The 22,433-nt window shown below is 38.1% G+C and overlaps 1 protein-coding gene and 1 non-coding gene across 8 annotated transcripts in view; both read right to left on the bottom strand.

Annotated features, from left to right (window-relative positions):
• Tasor (transcription activation suppressor) overlaps positions 1-4,244 on the bottom strand; it is a 53,053-nt gene extending 48,809 nt beyond the window's left edge. For all 7 annotated transcript variants that reach the window (XM_047531448.1, XM_047531450.1, XM_047531454.1 and 4 more), the window contains exon 1: positions 3,660-4,244. In XM_047531448.1, coding sequence (XP_047387404.1) covers positions 3,660-3,990 — 331 coding nt within the window. In that variant the 5' untranslated portion in view covers positions 3,991-4,244. The remainder of the gene's footprint in view (positions 1-3,659) is intronic.
• A 16,515-nt stretch (positions 4,245-20,759) lies between these two features.
• LOC124969639 (U6 spliceosomal RNA) lies at positions 20,760-20,862 on the bottom strand. The gene has a single exon (XR_007106012.1). It is a non-coding gene; the product is annotated as a U6 spliceosomal RNA (small nuclear RNA).
• Between the last annotated feature and the right edge of the window lie 1,571 nt (positions 20,863-22,433).

Genomic DNA, 22,433 nt, shown 5'->3' with positions numbered 1-22,433 from the left:
ACCTCCATTGTTTAGAATTTATAGGCACCTATCAGAAGTTTTATGTGAATGACTAGGTTCTATCTAGACTTTCCAGGTCAGGCTTACTTCTACTCAGGGAGATCTAAAGCAATCATCCATATCCAACTACTGAAATACAATGTAAACTTCCTTAAGACTTGGCTGACCTGAGGTGTAGAACACACCTGTAACTCCAGCTTCTTGAGAGGCTGAGGCAGGAAGATCATGATCACAAGTCCAAAGTTGGAATGGGCAACTTAGCAAGACCCAGTCTCAAAATAAAATTTTAAAAAGGGGCTGGGAACATAGCCCAGTGGTAGAGCACATATTTGCCTCGCACAAGGGAGGCCCTAGGTTCAAGCCCTGATAAACCCCCCACACACAAACACACACAAATTCACAAAAACACATCATTGCTCCCATCTGGCCCCACTGGCTTCAAAAAGTAACTGTAAATTTCTTGAGGGAAAAAGATGGGAGGTTGGAAGGGCCATTACCTCTCCTGGACTAAACCAGTATGGAAACTGGTACATGAGCTTCAGGTAATTTGTGAAACTCCTTTATCCCCTACAGAAAACCTTAACCAACATTTTCTAGGAAGTTCATCATCATCACTCCCCAAGAACTTTGGAGAAAAAATTTATCAAATAAAATTACCAATTAAGATTACTTTTAATGACTTACTAAATTTAGAATCAAAGATGGTAATGGTAAACATCTAACAAAACACAATTATACACTTTGGTTAAATTTAAGGACAGTGCCTCTTTATACTACAGAAAATAGCTCAACCAATAAATAACACAAATCAAAAACAGTAAAACAAAGCTGGGCACGTAGCTCAGTGATAAAGCACTTGCCTAGCATGCATGAAGTCATGAGTTCAACCCCCAGCACCACAAAAAAAATAGTAAAACACATATGCCCTTCTAGTCAACAGGTCATTTAAATATGTCAGTACTAATTAATAATTAAGTATGTTCATGGCAAACAATTTCTCCAACTCAAAATTCTCCAAGATTGAAAACATGTTAATATTTCTAAATTTTGATGAGGGAAAAATGTTTTCCCCAAACAGGTTAGACCAAAAACTAACAAATCTTTGTCACACCATTGAGTGGTGCTAAGTACTCTACACCTAGGTTCAAATTCCAACTCCACCATTTACTGGCTGTGTGACAAGTTACTTCTCAATACTTGTTTCCTCATCTGTACAAATAGGATTGTTGAGATTTTGTTAATATACATGAAATGCTTAAAACAACACCCATAATGAAGCACTATGTGTTTGCCACACATATTATTTCAATTAGAATGGCGCTAATTATTGCCAAAATCAAGAAAAGAACTTTCAAAGACAACAAATTATACTCATAGTATTTACCTTTAGGTTTTTTTTTTTTAAAGTTCTAATCTTAAATTTTACTGGAAAAGCATAGTTGTAAGCAAAGATCTGTGATATTAAAATACAAATGCTTTTGATGCAAAAAGCTCAAGCAGGCACACCTACTAAAAATAATCTAATACTCAAAATAAAGAGACTCAGATGACCACAACTAATTAAACCTAGCCAGATCCCATAGTGATACCTTTACCGTTAAGTCTTCCAGATGATATTGGAAATGTGAAACTAGCAGGACCTGCACTCCTAATTTTTTTCAATAAAAAGTTGAAACTAAAAGATTAACTTCTCAGCTTAAAATCCATGGTAGTAAAATAGCTGCTTATTTAATTTTTAGAACTTCTATTCAAACTGCTATTATACTAAACAATGCTGCTCAGTGTATAAATATTAAAAATTACCTTTTTTCACTAAACATGAAAAAAAGTACACTGTGATTATTTTCCTTACCCACAACCCTTCTTACACGTGTAAGGTAACAATATTTTACCTCTAAGTGAAAATGGAAAACACACCTCCCTCAAAATGACTCCAGGGAGAAAACATCCAGGATTTGTATTTCTGAATTCCTCAATCATTTTCACTTAAAAGTCTTTCAAGTGATGTGTATTTCTCTATTTTCTCTGGATTTCGTTTAACTAGTTTAAAGATAACCACAGTGCCTCCCCACATTTCAAACCAAAATGTAAAGGTTTCTAAGCCAGTATTTCAGTCCAAACAAAAGGTAAAAGGGTATGGTGGTTTGTTCATATTCTTAGACACTTAAAAGAGACTTCAAAAAGATTTTATCAAGTTGCGAAAAAAATGTTAACCTTCTACCCTCAAAAGCAGAGCCCATTTGATTGTACTTCCAACCTATTTTCAACCAACTGGCAATTTCATGTGAGGATCTAACTGTTCTCACATTGACAATAACCACACCTTATCTAAATACACCAAGAGAATTGACTATCTTAATCCAAATCCTAAAATACTACTTTAACTCACTTTGAAAGATTTTTCTAGAAACATCTTCATGTTAATGGACAAAGATTAAATTTGTTTGTCAACATGGTTTCTCACAGCAAGGATTTCCTTGGCTTTGTCATCCAAAAAGAAATGAACTATATCTGTACTCTGAAAATTCAAGTTGCGCAAACGGAGCTGGTTACAGGTATGCACAATGCTTCAGTCAAGATTCCAAATCTTCACTAAGATTCAAATGACAAAAAAAAAAAAAAAAAAAAAAGCTTTCTTCAAATTAAAAAAAATCCTATTAGTTTCTAAAGCAAACGATAAAAGACGTATCTACTCAACAGGGCAAAAATGAGTAACTTTAAAGCAAGTCTAGAGCATCCAAAATCATTGGATAGTCAAAAATAATCCCCTAATAACAGGAAACTTTAACACTAATTTTTATCTCCATTTTAAGTTTTACAACATGGTATTATGATTTAAAAAGGTAAACATTAATGTAATTGTTCCCATATTGGTTTCAAAAACTAAGCCTGGACTTGTTTAATCTGAAATTCAAAACCAAGTTGGAGAGTCTTGGGCATAAGTGAACTCATTTTTTTTTTCCCCCAAAGGGAAGTTACTGCACCAAGAACCTACCTTCCCATTCTTTTCAAATACAAGAAAAGTCATACACTATGTTTGGATTTAAAAAGACCTATTAATCTAATGCTTCAAAGACAAGGAAAAAACCTATATGGAAATGAAGTGTGATGGAAAACAGTGTGCATGGATCACATCTACTAAATGCAGATTTCTAAATACGGGAAGACGCTGACATCAAGCCAATTTCAAGTAGACACATATAACTGAAGAATTTCCGTAAGGAGAAACACTTGTGGTCCTCAGAACGCAATGGCCTTGGAGAAAGCCCCAGAATCCATGGCCACGGGCTATTTCCACAGTGAGACTTGTCAGAAGCATCTTTAGGAGAACACATCAGCTTCTCAGCCTTCAGGGGTTGGGAAGGAGGGGCGCCGAGCACCATCTTTCCTCTCTGGGAGCTGCAGCTTTACCGAGAAGCTTCAAACCTGAGCTACTTCCAACTTCCACCGGGAGAGGGGGAGCAGCGGAGCGTGGTTCCACCGCTTTCCTCTCGCACCAAGCGCAGCAGCTGGGCGGCCGTGGCAGTGAGGAGAGAGGCGGCTGGCGCTGCGTGCATGTTTACGTGTCTCGGATGGGTGTGGGAAGAGGCGACAGAGAGATTCTAATGAAAAGATGGAGGGGAGAGAGAAAGAGGGGTTGGGAGAAAGGGAGGCACCACCTTTCTTTTCTCTGCTCTTCCTGGGGATCTGAAAACTCCTCCTAACAGGCCTTTCGGGCTCTTCGGGGCCTTGGGGCAGAGCGGCCGCGCCCGTCTCAGATGAGTCCTGAGGCTGCTCGTGGCTGAGGCTTTGGGCAGCCTCGGCCCCCGCGGCCTCCTCAGGCCCCGCGCCGCCGCCGGGCTCCGCGATGGTGAGGCCGCCGCCGCCGCCATTTTGTAGGGAAGACTCAAGGTCCGGAAGCGCCTGCTTCATCTCGTTGTCTCCGCCGCCGCCACTTTCCCAACTCGCGTCCGTCGGCGGAGAGGCCTCTGTCTCCGCCGCACTCGCCATCGCGCCGGCGTGAGGAGCTCCGGGAGGCTTCTGCCCACAAGGTCGACGGACGTGGGGGGAAGGGGCGGCAGGCCGGCCTCGCCGCCGAGCTGCTCTCAGCCCACCCACCCCCTTCCCCCCGTGGCCGCGGACCGCGTTCCCGACCTAGCAGCTTCTTAGGAGCCTCAAAGCAGGCGCCCAAACGTGCCACCCCGGCCCTGGAGCCGCTCCTCGTACGGGCAGTTCTTAAGCCGGCCCCCGCCACTCAACGTGCTCGCGTCGGGGCCGGGAGAGGGCGGGGCCTCGCGGACTGCTCCGCCAATGGGAGCGCGGCGCCCACCTCCGCGGGTGCGGGTGTACCGCGCCGGGGGGCGGAGCCTCGGGGCGCCCGAGCCCGCCAAAAGGGGCGACCGCAACGCCCAGCGAATACCTCGACGCCTCGGTGGACCTCGGCGTGCGTAGGCCTCGCGGCGCCTCGCGAGTTTCTGGGTCGCGCTTTACAGGCGCTGCTGGCGAGGAAGGCAGGCTTGGCCTGGACCCCGGAGCGCTGGGCGTCTCCCATTCGGGATAAGACCGCCTCCTCCATTCCCAATTTATTGGGCTAAAACAGGCCTCGAAGTAGTGAATACTGGTTGATGCTGATTTTGTGAAATACTTGTATCCGAAAAGAGTCCTGGAGAGGAGATAAGAGATTGGGCTACACCAATAAATAAGGCGAGTGTCTGTGCCCTGCCATTCCCATCACATCTTGCATTTTAAGAGGCTACCTCCAGCCCACTCCTCTCTCTTCAGCCCCTGAAGGGCTTGACTCAGTGGCATGAACAAGCAAGCACTGAATGCCGGGGATCCTTGAATAGAATTTACGACGTCTTGGGGCTGGAGCTGGAGCTCAGTGGCAGAGTGATTGCCTAGCACGCGTGAGGCACTGGGTTCGTTCCTTAGCACCACATAAACAAAATAAAGGCATTCTGCCCATCTACAACTACAAAAAATTTTTTTGAAAGAATTTACAACCACGTGTTGAGGGAAGGGAGGCTGCTGGCCTTTTAGACCCCGCCCTTCTTGACTTCTTCCGTTATTCATAGTAATATAGTTTAAAAAAACTTTTGACACATTTAAAAATGCAGCGAGTTGTAGCTATCCCTTAAAACAACTTGATAAGTAGAGGGACTTTTAGTTTCAACTCAGCATTAACTATTGTAGGTTAATATGAGTACAGCCATTATTTACTAGGTGCTTTTTATATGCTAGGCGCTAGACAAAGCAATTTACGCACATTATCTCCATTTAATTCTCCGCAACAAACTAGGGAGAAAGTATTTTGCCTCATTTGAAATGTGTTGCAAGATTTGGACAATTAAGGTAACAAAAATCAAGTTTTGAAGCCAGGTCTATTTAACTCCAACAGAGTTGGAGTTAAGCATTGTACTGACTGCTTCTGTAAGACCTTTACAACAGTTCTGCACTCTTAAGCATTTTATGAATGACGCAGAAGAGTCAACTTTGTGCTCAGGATCTTCCAACAGCTGAATCAGGATTGGAGCCCAGATCTCTGAAAGGCTAACTATCTCTTAGGAAGTTGATATACAAAAAGCAGTAATTATTATAAAACCCCAGTCCAGTGGGTACTTAAAGAACTGGAAAGTTGAATTCCCATGTCCTGGATATTCACCCTTGTTTAACAGTTTATCATGGATTGCCCAACCTACTTGAATCAATTCAGTGAATCAAAGGAAAGTGAGTGGAAATCAATTATAAGTAAATAAGATAAAAACAAGTCAAAATATTTTAAAAGATAAAAAACGAGTGCTAGGTTGAGAGAAAATGGTCCATTAAATTAAAAATAACCTTTTAAGATTGGAGGGAGAGTTGAGGATGTAGCACAGAGATAAAGCACAGCTGAGTCAATTCCCTAGTACCACCAAAAAAAAAAAAAAAAAAGTACTATAGGACAACGTGCATGAAACTTGAAAACGCTATGCTTAGTGAAAGCCAGACACAAAGACTGTATATTGTATGATTTTGTTTATATGAAAGTCCAGAACAGGCAAATCCATAGAAATAGAAAAAAAAAAAAAATCGGTAGTTACCAGGGTCTAGGCAAAGGGAGACTGACTGCTAATGAGTACAAGATTTCTTTTGGAGATGATAAAAATACTCTGACCAAGTGTTCTAACTAACACTTGTAATCCCAGTCACTCAGGAAGCTGAAACAGGAGGATCTCAAGTTTGAGGATAGCCTAGGCAACTTAGTGAGACCCTGTCTAAAAAAATTGAAAGGGCTGGGGCTGTAGCTCAGTGATACAACATGCGTGGGTCTAATTCCCAGAAAGCTCTGGAATTAGAAAGTGATGACAATTGTACAATATACTAAAACCACCGAATTATACATTCTAAAAAGGTGGATTTTGTGATAAGTATATTATATCTCAAAAGGGAGGGTCTGGGCATTCCTTGAGGTCAGACTTCCCAACAGCAGAGACAGTCTGTCTCCCATGGCTGCCTTTAAACCAGCATAGTGCCATGAATTCTACAGCTGCCAACAATTTGAGAGAGCCTAGAAACAAATCCTTTCCTAGTTGAATCTGCAGCCCAACTGACACCACTATCTCAGCCTCATGAGACCCTTGAGCATAGGACCTAACTAAGCCTTGCTCAGACATCTGACCTACAGAATCTATGAGATAATATACAGGTGTTATTTTAAACCACTAGTCAAATTTGTTATGCAGCAACATAAAACTAATTCAAAGCTTAGAATAGGCCTAACATTTTCTAAATGCACATATTTTAACTCATCTATTAACAATCCTGTAAGGTAGTAGGTACTCATTCCCATTTTTCTCATGAAACAGCTCATTATGTGCTAGGTTAAAAAAGAACAAGATGAATAGTGTGTTAATATTTATACCCAAAAAGGGGAAATATATCTAAGTATATACATATCTTTGCATAAAACTTTTGTTGAAGCCTACATGAATAATGAACAATTTTTATTGTGGAAAGGGGTTGGAAGACAGGTGGAGAGACTTTCCCTATATATCCTTTTATACTTTAAAGAATGAATGTATCACTTACTTTAAAAATTACATTTTAAAAAGGGGAAGAAAAGAAAAGCATGCTGAGAATCTGTTGTCATTACTCATTACCTCATGCAAGAGTGAAACAGTAGTATTTTTTTCTTTTTCTGGGGGTTTTTTGGCAGTAGAGGGGACCAAACCCAGGGATGCTTTACCACTGAGCTATATCTCCAGCCCTTTTTTATTTTTTAATTTTTTTTTTAGTTGTCAGTGGATCTTTTATTTATTCATACATGGTCCTAAGTATTGAACCCAGGAACTCACACCAGCCAGGCAAATGCTGTACCACTGAGCCACAACTCCAGCCCCTCCAGCTCTTTTTATTCTATATGTTGAGACTGGGTCTCTCTAAGTTGCCCAGGCTATCCTCAAACTTGTAATCCTTCTGCCTCAGCTTCCCACGAAGCAGGGATTATAAACATGCATGCCACACATGGCCTAGTAACATCTTAATATTCATCCAGAAAGCCAATGTAGAGGTTTTAGGATGGTTCCTGTGTTTCAATATAAAGGAATTATAAACTTTGACATGCTGATTAAAGCAACCAGAGTTACAGAGTTCACACATAGTAAAACCAAAAGCATTAATGATAGTAACTTTTCAGTGAATGAAATCATTACTAAGATTTTACAGTAACAATAATCCTTGTCATTTGCAAAAGCAATTTCAGATGTCTTTTTCAGGTAAGCATTATTTTTGATGGTTACATATTCCTTAAGCCTTGAAGGTCACACAGCTAAGAGACTTTTTTTTTTTTTTAACTTACCATTTAAAGGCAGTAATAGGAAAAGAAAATAAAGGCCAAGGAACTAAACCACCACGAAGAGGTCTGATTCAGACTTTTTAAGAATCTTAGAATTATGGATGAAGACAGTATTATAAGGGTACAACTCCACTGCCTATTATATACATTAAAAAATACAGAACTATCATTCCTTCCATTATGCTTGAGCTTAAACAATAATATTACTTCCATGAAGTCATCTTCTTTCCCCCAAAGAACTAGTCTGCTTACTCACTGAGCGAGTATTTCTTGGATGAGTCCTAGGGAAGCATAAGGAGGACCCTCTAGTTTGGCAAGAAACTGCTGAACTTGATTTGTGGTTGATTTCTGGAAGAAATACTTCTACGCAGTGGGGAGAAGCAAGAAAAGGGATCCTCAATGGAGCATAAGAATATAGTTAGGGATGAACATATTTGTGGGTAACCCTTCAAGTACACAATTGACTCCAATAATCACAATCCTCAACTCAACCCAAGACTCAAGAGCTGTTAACTAAGGTTTAAGTTTTGTTGCATTTCTGAATCAAATCCTTCTAAGAGTTCTTAACACTATTTTTTTTTGGAGGGAAAGAGTATACCAGGGATTGAACTCTGGGGCACTCAACTGAGGAGCCACACCCCCAGCCCTTTTTTTTTTTTTTTTTTTTTTTTTTTTTATTGAGAGGGTCTCACTGAGTTATTTAGTGCCTCACTGTTGCTGAGGCTGGCTTTGAACTCACAATCCTCCTGCCTCAGCCTCCCAAGCTGCTGGGATTACAGGCATGTGACACTGTGCCTGGTATATAACTTTTTTATTTTATTTCTTAATTTATTCTATTTCTTATTTTATGTGGCACTGGGGATCAAACTCAGTGCCTCACACATGCTAGGTGAGCACTGTACCACTGAGCCACAACCCCAACCCCCTTTGTAAGATTTTTTTAGCATGCAATACCACAGATGAATCTCATAGACATAATGTTAAATGAAACAAGTCAGATACAAAAATGTATAAACTGTGTGATTCCACTTATAAAGTTTAGACAAAAATGATCTGGTAATAAAAGTCAGAAATATTGGTTTTCTCATGTGGGGAGAAGGGGTCTTACTCAAAGGGGATATAAAGGAGCTTTCTGGAATAATGGAAATGTTCTGTACCCTGATCTGAGTGATAGTCACACCACATACACACACGTATATACACATATATATGAATGTGTTCAACTATATGCTTAAGAGTTTTACATTTTATTGTGTGATTTTATTCTTCAATTACATTCCAAAACACTTCTATGGATTCTGATTATTCAAGGAATAAAGATAACAATTCTCCATGTGGGCTATAGAGTCCTACTGAGTTTGACCTTGCTTCCCTTTGTCTTCCATTTTCCCTTAAGCTCTTCACTGATATTGCTCTGTCTGGCATACTTTCCAGGCTCCTCTGGCCACACAGTCAGCCTTAGCACATGCTATTTCCCTAGTGTGGTGAGTTCTTCCCCCAGCCAACTTCTCTCCATGCCATCCTCTTCACCAGTTCCATTGAGTTTCTGCACCTCCTTTGGTTTAAGCTTCACATCCTTGTGTAAACTTCCTGATCATCTTCCTTCCCCGGCTATATTGGAATCCCCTATTTTGCTTTCATAGAGTTTTGATTCTTTCCATTTACCTAGCACTTTCCCCAGTCTGTAATTATTCCCTCACCTGTGGGATTATTTAATTAAATCTGTCTCTCTTACTAGACTGTGCTCTATTTTCTGAACTGAAAGGCAGTGTCTGGGTTTTCTTCCCTAGATACTCTCAGGGCCCACCTTCAACACAGTGGGTGTTCACTGAATATGCTTTTGGGGGGTTTTGTGGGGAGGATTGCTGGGAATCAACCCAGGGCCTTGTGCTTGTGCTACACAAGCAGCATACAAGCACTCTACCACTGAGCGACATCCTTAGGCCCCACTAAATACATTTTGATTCCTGAAGGCAAGCAGTGGCTAGCTGACATTCTTGGTGCAGAAAATTTTCTGATATTTTACCTAACATGATTTAGGTTTATTCCCTTTAATAATGGAATATATGTTACTTTAAAGCAAACTGGTTCCACTATGTGAGAATCTGGATCCTCCCCCTGCATAAATTAGGATATGTCTATTCAAATGCCCTTTGCATGATGAATGAATATGAATTCAAAGTTCCCTTTACTGCATTTGAGCAGACAAATGAACTTCATCTGCCAAATCTAAGGCTTGTTGAAATCAAAAGGATTTAACAATTGGGAGCAATTGTGTGCTACCAAATGACTGACGAGGACAGAACTAGTTATAAGATCATTTATACCACTGCCATTTCCACCTGAAGGAAGACCCAGGTATTTGTTTGTTTGTTGTTTTGTGTGTATGCATGCTTGTGTGTTGCTGGAGACTGAACCCAGGGCTTCATCAAGCAAGAACTCTAGCACTGAACCACATCCTCAGTCCCTTTATAATAACTTCATTTTGTAGTTGGTAGAGTTCTCTAAACAAGGAAGCTGGTACCAAGGGCAAGAGTTATACAAAGAAAAGAAAATGCTCAAAGGAAGTGGTATACTCAAAAGTGCAAACACTTGTGAAATGTGTGAAAAAATTCAAATTAAGACCCTTTGATTTTATATGATTTTATAACGAAGGAGAGCAAAACAAGACTTTTTGTTTTCAGGAAGATAACCCATCTTTACTCGATTTGGAACAGTGAATAAATTGGAGTAGGATGAGTAAACATACTGAAAGAATATTTGAATAATGCCTAAAAATTCAGCAAATGCTTCACTCATTCTCTCAACAAATATTTCTTGGGACCTACCTGCTACCAGACCACAAGCTGGGCTTCTGAAGGTATGGCTGTAAATAAAGCAGATCTATCATGACTCTGGATCTTGTGCTTCCAAACCCATTGCCTCATTTAATATTCACAGAAGTTGCCAGAGAACACCTTGACTTTTGGCAGAGAAAGAAATAGTGACTTTTACTGCCCTGCTCAAGGAAATATTACCCATAAGAGGAACAGGACTCAATCTTGCATCTCCTAACTCCAATTGTAGGCTCTTATTCCAGATTCTACTTGCTTGAAGGCCTTTGGGATGCCTAAATTTCTTCTTCTTTTTATTTTATTTTTTCCTTTGGTGCTGCAGAATAAACCCAGGGCTTCTCACATGCTAAGCATACCTTCAAGCTCTGGAATACCTAGTTTAAGACTCTCAAGAGAAATAAAAATTATGAAGTTATGCCCCTATGCATTTCAATCACTCCCCTACATTTCATTTCTCTCCCTTGATTTGGCCTTTCATTTTCCTCAGTTAATAGGAAAATTCCCATAAAATCCCTTAAAAACGCAAGCTTCTTAATTTTAACTTTTTACTACTGGTTCCTACAGATTTGTAGATGATTTCTGGATAGATAGAAGTAACCAGTCAACCAATTTGAACTGAATTGAGAGCCAACTTCCCTATAAAATGATTCAGGTTATTACTTTATTATTTAGTGATTCATAGTAGCAGAAGGGTACTCAGACTTACTTTAATTTTGGACAATTTCTCAAAAATCTAGTAATAAAATATATTTGATGTGACCATTGGCTAAGCAATAAATCCTATAAATGCTAGTTTTAAAAGAACATTGGCAAGTGTCTATCAAATGACAAATGGATGAACAAAATGTGGTATAACCAGATAACGGAATATTATTTGGCCATAAAAAGAATGAAGTACTAATATATGCTGCAATGTGAGTGAAGCAGTATGGTAAGGGAAAGAAGCCAGACACAAAAAGTCATATAAGGTATGATTCCATTTATATGAAAGGTCCAGAATAGGGAAATCTGTAGAGACAAAAAATATATTAGTGAATGCCTAGGGCCAGAGTAATGAGAGGGTGGGGTGATAGTTAAAGGGTACGGGTTATTTGTAGGGTGATAAAAATGTTCTAAACTTAATTGTGATGGTTGCCTACCTCTGTGATTATGCTAAAGAACACTGGATTGATGCTGTGAATCAGTAAGTAATGTGATATTATGAATTACATCAATAAAACTGTTTTTTTAAAAAAGAAACTGATACAACATTCAACTAAAACTAGGAGAAAATGCTTTCTCAGGTACATGATGTAGGAAGTTATCTGGCCTGCAATTAGTGCTTACGTTTGTGGAGAGATAACTGAATAATTTTCTATGTCTATGTCCCTCCCCTCACCAAAAAAAAAAAAAAAAAAAAAAAAAAACAAAACCACTGGATTCTACTAATACAGTAGCAGGAGCATAAAAGCAAATATTAGAGGTAAGATGTAGCTTGGATCATTTAAAGCAGCAGCAATTGAGATATGTATATATATATATATATATCTCCCATTTTACATGATTACATTGAGCTATTGAAATATGGAATATGTGAGCAGCAAAAGTGTTAGCTGTGTCTTTTCTTGATTTTTATACTTTAATGATTTGTATTCAAGTTAACTAACATCAACCTCCTTTATAAAGACCACAAAATGTAATCACAAAGGCTCAGGAGGTTGAGGCATGAGGATCACAAGTTCAAAGTCAATCTCAGCAATTTAGAGAGGCCCTAGGCAACTTGGCAAGAACTTGTCTCTAAATAAAATATTTTAGAAAGGCTGGGGATGTGGCTGAATGTTGAGTGCCCCTGCATTCAATCCTCAGTACCAATAAATAAATAAATAAATAAACCACAAGATATAAGGTCCAGTGACTTAATAATATAAAATATGCCAGATTCTTTTTTTAAAAAAAGTTCAATTATTTAAGACAAACAAATTACTGGTTGGCTTTGAGTATCTTATTTCAAGGGTCCTCCATAATATTCCCAAGGGAAAAAACATTTTCCCCAATTATTTTTCCATTTAGTATAAAAAAAAAAAGAACAGTTAAAAGAGATTTGCAAAAATAAGCTTTACAAAAGATGTTACCTCAAGTTTCAATACTCCCAAATGACTCTGAAAAGATAGGCAACTAATTATTATAAGTTTCCTTATAAGAAGTCTTTGGGGAGCCAGCCAAGTTTAAATAGGGTAATTGATAGATCTATGGTTGCAATTTACATAAATTATAGAAACATAGCACCAGACATTTATCTAATTGAAGTAAATGTGGTTTTCGATTACTTATCTAGGGGAATTCTACTTGTGGTTTGTGCCATTTGGTGATTAGTCTATTCTCTTGAGAATGAGTTTCTCAGGAGACAGAATATATGATAATAATGCTCAAAAGTTGTTTTGCTTTATATATTTAATATAAAATACTATTCATATATATTTCTTTGATAAAATTAGCATTAAAATAACATAAGCCCCTAATTCTTTTAGAAGATGTTTACCCACGTTCCTGCTAATGATGTTGATGAGTTACACTCAACCCAATGCTCTGCTTCATACCTGAAGTGCTAAATAACTCTTCACTTTCCTAATCCATTTGCTATTGTAGGTCCTATGGCCCTTGGCTGAATTTCTGTTTTCTGTAAATACAATAAGCAATGTAAGACATTTGTTCCAAAATTCTTACACTAAACAAGGTACTATATCTACAAATGTATCGGAAAGTCTTTAGGTTCTTACAGAATTCTACACAAGTCATTTATTTCAAATATTATTTAAGCTTCAGAAATTATTCAAACAAAATTATACTTTCCTATTGGTATATGCTGAATGTTTCCGTCTCCCCCAAATTCATGTGCTGAAACTTAATCCCCAAGGTGATCATATCAGGAGGTAAAATATTTGGGAAGTAATATGGCCACAAGGATAGAGCCCTCATGAATGAGATTAATGTCCTTATAAAAGGAACCCAGAGAGCTGCCTTCCTTTCTATTTTGTGAAGACACAGTGAGAAGGTACCATCTATGGACCAGGATGAGTCCTCACCAGATATCAAATCTGCCAGCACATTGATCTTGGACTTCTCATCCTCCAGAACTATGAGAAATAAACTTTCAATGTTTATAAGTCAGCCAATTATACCAGCCTGAACAAACTAAGACATCTATTTCCTTCCAAATGCTAGGCATGTGCTCTACCACTGAGCTACATTTCCAACCCCAGATGCACATGTTACACAGATCATTCTGATTCTTTTCCTAGAAGGTGGATTCTGGGTGTACTGGTAGTACTAAAACCGGTTAGGACACTAGATAACTGGTATTTAGTGTAAGGCAAACATTAGGTAACTAGTATCTAGTGTAAGGACAGTTTTGAACTTCACATCTTTGATAACTTCTGCTGAGAAACAAACCAAAGCTGCATTATAGTTGAAGAGAATTTCAAAGAGAAGATGGAAAGAAACGGACAAAATTGTATACTTGGGGTAGAGCTCCATGGTGGAGTACACTGTGCAAGACCCTGGGTTGGATTCCAGCAAAACACACACACAGACACACAGTTAATACCTACTAAAGGAAGTCACAGTTGTTCTACACTCCCCTCCCACCACAAAAACCATTTCTTTTGTTAACTAGTCAGCAATTGAGAATTGTCTATAAGGACCAAGTAGTAAACCATAAAATGAGACTCATAGTTGTTTTAAAAATAAGTCAACCAAGGGATGAAAAACTCCTCCAGGGCTAAGGGGTGCAGCTCACTGGTAGTACATTTGTTAGCATGCATCAAAACCCTGGGTTCAATTCTCAGCACCACAAAAAAAAAAAAAAAAGGCCCAATATTTCCAATCTACAATATGAATAACAATCACATTTTCAAAGGTAAAAATTGAAATCTGTATAAAATCATGACAAATCTTTTCCTCATTGGAATGTTTTAACAGAAGAACATAGGTTCAAAGTTGAGTGATGAAACACAGACACATAAGAGCAGAGAAGAAGACTGAGTGTGGACTCGGGATGAGTGAGGTTTAGGGTTCAATCCCCAGCAACACAAAGAAAAAAATAGACCAAATGGCTTAAGAAGGGTTCCCCCTCCCATTCCAAGTCTAGACTGGAGTACTAACTGGTGCATCAAAGTTAGATATGTAATATTTATTTATTTTTGTGGTGATGAGGCCTCACACATGCCAGGCAACAAGTATTCTACCACTGAGCCACATCCCTAGCCCCCATGTAACTTTTCCTTTTTTTTTTTTTTTTTGGTAGTACTGGAGATTGAACCCAGGAGCACTTTACCACTGAACTACACCTGAAACACTCTTTTATTTATTTTTTAAAAATATTTTGAGACAGGGTCTTGCTAAGTTGCCCAGGCTGGCCTAGAACTTGCAATCCTTCTCTTCAGCCTCTCCAGTGGTTGGTATTGTAAGTATACACTATTGTACCTGATCCCCATATAAATTTTAAACACACTATTGGTTTTATTGTAAAAAGTTTAAAATATGTTTAGAAAATAAAATTTGAATCAGAACACCTGATATACCTCTTTGAAATTCTAGATTCTGAAAACAGACCCTAACACTGGGGTTGTTCATACTAACTTTACGCTTTATGAGTCTTTAGTGTTGAAAATCAACCATACTGAGGAACATGTACACAAAATTTCCAGCAGAGGGCAGCAAAACTTCACTTGGCAATTACATATATGTTTTATATACAACGTTAGGCAAGCTAGAAACCTTCTAGGTTTTAAAAAGCATATTTATATATACATAAATATATAAAACTTATTTATTTCAGTACCAGGGATTGAAACCAGGAGCATTTTGCACTGAGCTACATCCCTGACCCTTTTTATTTTTGGAGACAGATTCTAAGTTGCTTAGGGCTTCATTAAGTTGCTGAGGTTGGCCTCAAACCCTCATTCTTCCTGCATCATTCTCCTGAGTTGCTGAGATTACAGGTGTGCACCACCACCCCCAGCTCCACCGTGATGATTTATAAGTGTGTAGCTTCGTAGTGTTGAGGATATAGACATTGTTATACCATCAGTCACCAATCCTCTTTTCATCTTATAAAACTCAAATTCTATACCCACTGAAGAACAATTCCCATTTCTCTCTCCTCCAGCACCTGACAACCACAATTCTACTTTCTGTCACTTGAATTTGACTGTATCATGAAAACAAAAATCATATTCTATGTGTCTTTTTGTGATTTGTTTATTTTACTTATTATAATGTCCTTAAGGTTATCCATGTTGTAGCACACATCAGGATTTCTTTCTTTTTAAGGCTGAATAATATTCAATTCCTCTCTCTCTCTCTTTCTCTCTCTCTCTCTCTCTCTCTCTCTCTCACACACACACACACACACACACACACATTTGTTTTGCTATGAAACGGGAATTTTAAAAATGACTTTGAGACTCCTATTTCTAATCATATTGAAATAGCAAAGATCAGACTATCCTTCCCTTGTGTTTTAGTCAGCTTTGCATTGCTGTGACCAAAACTGTGATAATAGTAAATTAGAGAAGGAAGAGTTTATTTTGGCTCATGGCCTCAGAAGTTCAGTCCATGGTTGCCCAACCTCATAGCTCTGGGCCTGAGATGAGGCAGAACACCATGGCAAAGGGCCCGGTAGAAAAAAGATGATCAGTTCATGATAGCCAGGAAGTGGAGAGAGAGAGAAAAATGCCAGAGACAAAATATAAGCCCTAAAGGCATACCACCAGTGACCTACTTCCTCCAGTCACACCCTACCTACCTACACTTACCACCAGTTGATTCATTCAAGTGGATTAGCCCACTGATTATAGCTCTCCTCATCTACTCATTTCACTGAGGCACTATTACATTGTCTCACACGTTAGGTTTTGGGGAACACCGCATATCCAAACCATAACATCCTATAAAAAAACTAGAAAACTGACCAAAGTACATCAGACAGCTGTATTCAGACATCAGATAATAGGCAATGTGGATTGTGATCCCTGAAAAAGGGGAGGCGATTCCTAGGTTGTAGATGCAGCAAAGGGAATGCAAGTGAAGCCCAAAACTCTGAGTTGAGATTCAAGGAGGTCAAGGTTGCTGAAAGTTGCTGGGTTGAATTCTAGAGCATTGGGATGTATGAAGAAAAAGAGATCGAGAAGTCTGCATAGGAGGGCACGTAGACCATGAATATATAGAGAGAAACTTTATGAGGCTGGGCACATAGGGACTGAGAATTATAAACTAAATAATACTCAGAGTTCCTACTGGACACAATGGGAGTGAGAACTTCAATTAGCTAAAGTCCTCAGTAATCACTGAGACAGGCAACATATATTCAGAGGGGTCACAACTCCATAGTGAGACCGAATAACCCCAGAAGTAAAAACTAATCTATACCTGTTCTAGCAAAAATTAAAATAGGCCTTGACAAAAGAGTCAAACAATAATGAACTTACCTGCCCACCTAGAACACAACAGTCTAATATTCTTAAAAGGAAAACAACAAAATTCAGATACTCAGAATGCCCAGCACCCAATAAATCATTTCCAGGCATACCAAGAAGGAGAAAATGTGGGGTTATGACCAAGAGGAAGATCAATCTTGAAAACAAGTACAGAAATAACAGGAATGCTAGAACTAGCAAATATGAATATTAAAACAGTTATCATAACAATGTAAGCATACTTAAGTGAAAATATGAACATAATGAGGAAAGAAATCAATGTACAAAAGATGTAACACCCAGAGATGTAATATAGTATTAGAATGAAAATGAAAATGAGCTGGACCCAACGGTGGCCCCCCTACCCCCCACCATTCCAGCAACTCAGGAGGCTGAGGCTGGAAGAATGCAAGTTCAAGGCCAGTCTCTTAGTAAGATCCTGTTTTTGTTTTTTGAGATGCAGTTCATGTAATTACTATAAGAACTCATCATAGGGACCGGGTTGTGGCTCAGTGGTAGAGCACTTGCCTGGCACTTGTGAGGCTCTGGGTTCAGTCCTCAGCACCACATATAAATAAAAAAATAAAATAAAAATGAAAAAAAAGATTCACCATAAAGATTAGAAACAATGATTAAAGTGTATGTACAAAGACTTCATCTCAGTAGTCTTTATAATAAGAGAAATAAAAATAAGAAACACCTCAAATATACAACAATAAAGGAATAGTCCAAGTACATTGATAGCATGGAATGTTATACAATATCATGTCAGAATTTAAAACCATGTTTATAAGAAATTGTAATGCCATGGGGAATCCCTAATGGAACATCTTAATTAACAAAAGTAGCATACAAAAAAGTGAGATCCTGTCTTAAAATTAAAAATAAAAAGGGCTGGGGAGGTAGATCGGTGGTAGACTATCTAGTACCACCACTCCACCCAAAAAAAAAAAAAGAGGGTCAGGCATGCTGGCACATGTCTGTAATCCCAGGTTCTCAGGAGGCTGAGGCAGGAGGATTACAAATTTGAAGGCCAGTTTGGGCAACTTAGCGAGACCCTGTTTCAAAATTAAAAAGGACTGGGGGTTGAGCTCAGTGGTAGAGTAGATTCAAACTCCAGTATGGCAAAAAAGAAAATGAAAATGGAAGTTTTTCTCAAGGCATTAATATAATTAAGACTGCTAAAAAATAAATCAGTAAACTCAAAGACATAGCAATAAAATCTATATTTTATAAAGCAGAAATGTTTAAATTAAAAAAAAAAAAAAAAAGATTGGGAGGGGAGGAAAAAAAAGAACAGAGCCTCAGTGACCTGTGTGAAAATACAGAGTGGTCTGACGGTGTGAGTTTCAGTAAGGGTAGTACGCAAAGCTATTTGAGGAAATAAATAATGGCCTGTAGTCTTCCAAAATTTATGAAAATTACAAGCTTGGAAATTCAGGAAACCCAGTCAATCCTAAGTAAGATAAATATTCTCACACATACACAAACCACAATAAAGCACTCTAATCACATCAGTGGAAACCAATGTTTAAGATACAATCTTAAAGGCAGCCTCTCCCTATTCCAAAGACACATTATGTACAAAAGAACAAAGACAAGCATCAACAGGGGCTTCTTGTGAGAAATTGCAAACTCAAGGACAACGTAATGACAGTAATAAAGGACTGCAAGAAAAAAACTAGATGAGTTCTATATTCTGTGAAAATATCCTTCAAAAATTAAGTCACAATTCCTGGCATGACAAAAAGATTTTTTTTTTTTTAAGTAGGGGAGAAAAAATGAAATTAAAAAAAAAATGCTTAATCTTAAGGTAGGAAAAGAAAGGGTCCTGGAAGTGGAACACACATAAAACAAGAAAGATGGTAGCCTTAAAATGCATTATATTGTTAATTACATTAATTATAAAGGGGATAAAGTCTCTAATTGAATGCGATTGCTGACGGGTTCAGTGGCACATACCTGTAATCCCAGCAGCTCCAGAGGCTGAGGCAGGAGGTTTGTAAGTTTAAAGTCAGAGTGTACCTCTGCCCCCAACACCTTTTTTTTGGAGGTGGGATTTTACTGTGTTGCCCAGGCTGGCCTCACACTTCTTGGCTCAAGTGATTCTCCTGCCTCACTTAGCCTCAGAAGTTGGAGTTCAGGTTTTTTCTCTTTTCTAATTTGGTGAATTATGCCAATTGCTTTTGGAATGTGAAATTAATCATTTGGTATCATTTTCCTTCCAATTATTCAAAGATTTTAAGATTTCTTATAGTGCTAGTCTCCAGGTAAGGAATTCTTTCATATTTTTATATTTGAAAACCAATTATTTTACTTTTTGTTGAAATGTACTTTCACTGAATATAGAATTTTGGGTTGAGTTATTGTTCTTTCAGTATATTAAAGATACTGCTCAGTCTTCTTGCCTTATTTCCAATGAGAAATTTTCTGTCATCCTTATCTTTATTCCTCTGTATGCAACATGTCCTGTGGCAGCTTAAAATTTTTAACACTTGTTTTGAATAATTTGATTATGATATGCCTTGGTGGTTTCTTTTCTTCCCCCAGGACTGGGATTGAACACAGGGGTGCTCTACCACTGAGCTGCATTCACACCCCTTTTTGTTTTTTGAGACAGGGTCTTGATGAGATGCCAAGGATGGCTTTGAACTTCTGATCCTCCTGCCTCACCACCTGAGTGACTGGGATCATGGGCACGTACCACCATGCTCAGTGTTTTTTTTTTTTTTTTTTGCGGTGCTCGGGAACAAACCCAGGGCCCTGTGCTTGCAAGGCAAGCACTTTACCAACTGAGCTATCTCCCCAGCCCAGTGGTGTTTTTTTATTATTTCTCATGTTTGGGGTTTATTGAACTTCTCAGATCTGCAGGTTTATCATTTCCAAGTTTGGAAAGTTTTTTTCATTATTTCATAAATATAAAATTATACATCTAAGGCATTTTTATATTTCAAATATTTTTTCTATCTTTGCCCTCTTCTTATCCCTCTGGAGACTCCAATTACATGACTATTAGGATGATTAAAGTTGTCTCCCCACTCACTAATATTCTTTTCCATTTTAAAAATTATCTTTTTTTAACTTATTTTTTAATGATTAATGCTTTTTTATTAAATTTTTTATTATTTTTTTTTATTTTTACAGACTGTATCATTGTACACAAATGGGGTACCCCTTTTCATTTCTATGGTTGTACATGATGTAGATTCACACCATTCATGTAATGATACATGTATATAGGGTAATAATGTTTGTCTCATTCACTATCTTTCCTACCTGCCCCCTCATTTCCCTCTACACAATCAAAGTTCCTGCATTCTTTTCTTACCCACCCCTCCCATCATGTCTCATCATCCACTTAACAGAGAAAAAACATTTGGCCTTTGGTTTTTGGGAATTGGTTTATTTTACTTAGCATGATATTCTCCAATTCCATCCATTTCCCTGCATATACCATAATTTTCTTCTTCTTTATGACTGAATAATATTCCATTATGTATATAGACCACAGTTTCTTTATCCATTCATCTACTGAAGTGTATCTAGGTTGGCTCCACAATCTAGCTATTATGAATTAAGCTGCTAAAAACATTGATGTGGCTGCATTACTGTAATATGCTGATTTTAAGCCCTTTGGGTATAAACTGAGGAGTGGGAAAAAATATGGAATGCTTCATGAATTTGCATGTCATCCTTGCACAAGAACCATGCTAATCTCTGTATCATTCCAGTTTAGTATATGTGCTGCCGAAGCGAGCACTGTCTTTTGTTTTGATAGTTTATAAAGCTATGTCTTTTTCACTCATGCTTTCTTCTACAATGTCTAATCTGCTCTTAATCCCATCTATTGTAGTTTTATCTCACAGTTTTCATCTGTAGAAATCATTTTTCTTATTTTTCATGTTTCTATTTAACATTGAAAAATATTGAATCCAGTTAAAACTGTTTTAATGCCTTCATCTAATAATTCTAACAATTATATCAGTTATGAGTCAGTTTTCATTTTTAAAAATACTTTTATATGGATTGCACTTCCCACTCTGCATGCCTGGTAGTCTTTGAGTAGCATGCAGCCACTGTTAATTTTATCATTTAGTGCTGAATATTTTTGTATTCCTATAAATATTCTTGAGCTTTGCTTTGGGGTGCAATTACTCAGAAAGAGTTTGATCTTTCTTGGTATTCCTTTAAGATTGATTAGGTAGGACCAGAACAGCATTTACTCTAGGGATAATTTTTCTCCACTACTGAAATTGGAGCTTTCTTAGTAATTTACCCAATGCCCTGTAAATTACAATATTCTTTTTGTTTGGTCCATGGGAACAGACACTATTCTTGGTACTGTGTATGTTCCCTCTAATCCTTTTGGATAGTTTTTCCCCAGGTTTGAGTTTCTTCATGTGTGCACTGGTCAGTAAGTATTCTTCGTCTATTTGAGAAGGATCCTCCATAGACTCTGATGTTGTCTCTCCATGCAGTACTCTTCTTTTGGTCCTGAAAACCATAGCTGAATTCTCAGTTTCAACTCTTCTACTCATAGGGTCCACTAGACCAGCAAGGGTACCTCTCTCTCCATGTGCAGCTATCTGAAAATCTTCAGATAGGCTGTAAATTGTAACAATTGTAGGACTCATCTGTCTTCCTTCTCTCAAGGTCATTATCCTTCATTGCCTGATATTCAGTATCTTCCAAACCATAGTTTTATATATTTTGTCTTTGTTGTTATTTCAGTTGTGAGGATAAATCTGTTCCCGGTTACTCTATCATGGTTAGAACCAATCACTTTTTTTGTTTTTGTTTTTTGGTACTGGGGATTGAACCCCAGGGGTATTTTATACTGAGTTATATCCCCAGTTCTTTCTTTCTTTCTTTTTTTTTTTAATTTTGAGACAGGGTCTCACTAGGTTACTGACGCTGGTCTTGAATTTGTGATCCTCCTGTTTCAGCCTCCTGAGTTACTGTAATTCCGGGCATGCACCACCATGCCCAGATAGAATCAATTACTTTACAAGAGATTTATAGAATAAGAAGAAAATTTTATTATTGTTTTAATAAGAAAAGTTGTTCCTGTTCTCCCACATAGTTGCATTTTTAGCACTCTGCACTCTGCTGTATGGACCCATATTGTGTAATTTTCCTTCTGTCCAAAAAAGGTACTGTTAACATTTCTTGTAATGGAGGTCTGCTGGTGATGAATTCTTTCAGTTTTGATATGTTTGGAAAAGCATTTTGGTTTTGGTTTTGAAAGATACTTTCTCTTCTCAGAGAAGAATCCATCCCAATAATAACAAGAAACAGAAATACAAAATTCATCTTTGGTGATTCCAAATA

The sequence above is a fragment of the Sciurus carolinensis genome, chromosome 17, assembly GCF_902686445.1.
Source record: "Sciurus carolinensis chromosome 17, mSciCar1.2, whole genome shotgun sequence".
Classification (NCBI taxonomy): Eukaryota; Metazoa; Chordata; class Mammalia; order Rodentia; family Sciuridae; genus Sciurus; species Sciurus carolinensis.
The sequence above is the reverse complement of the archived record's forward strand: the minus strand, read 5'-3'. Positions and strand labels throughout refer to the sequence as shown.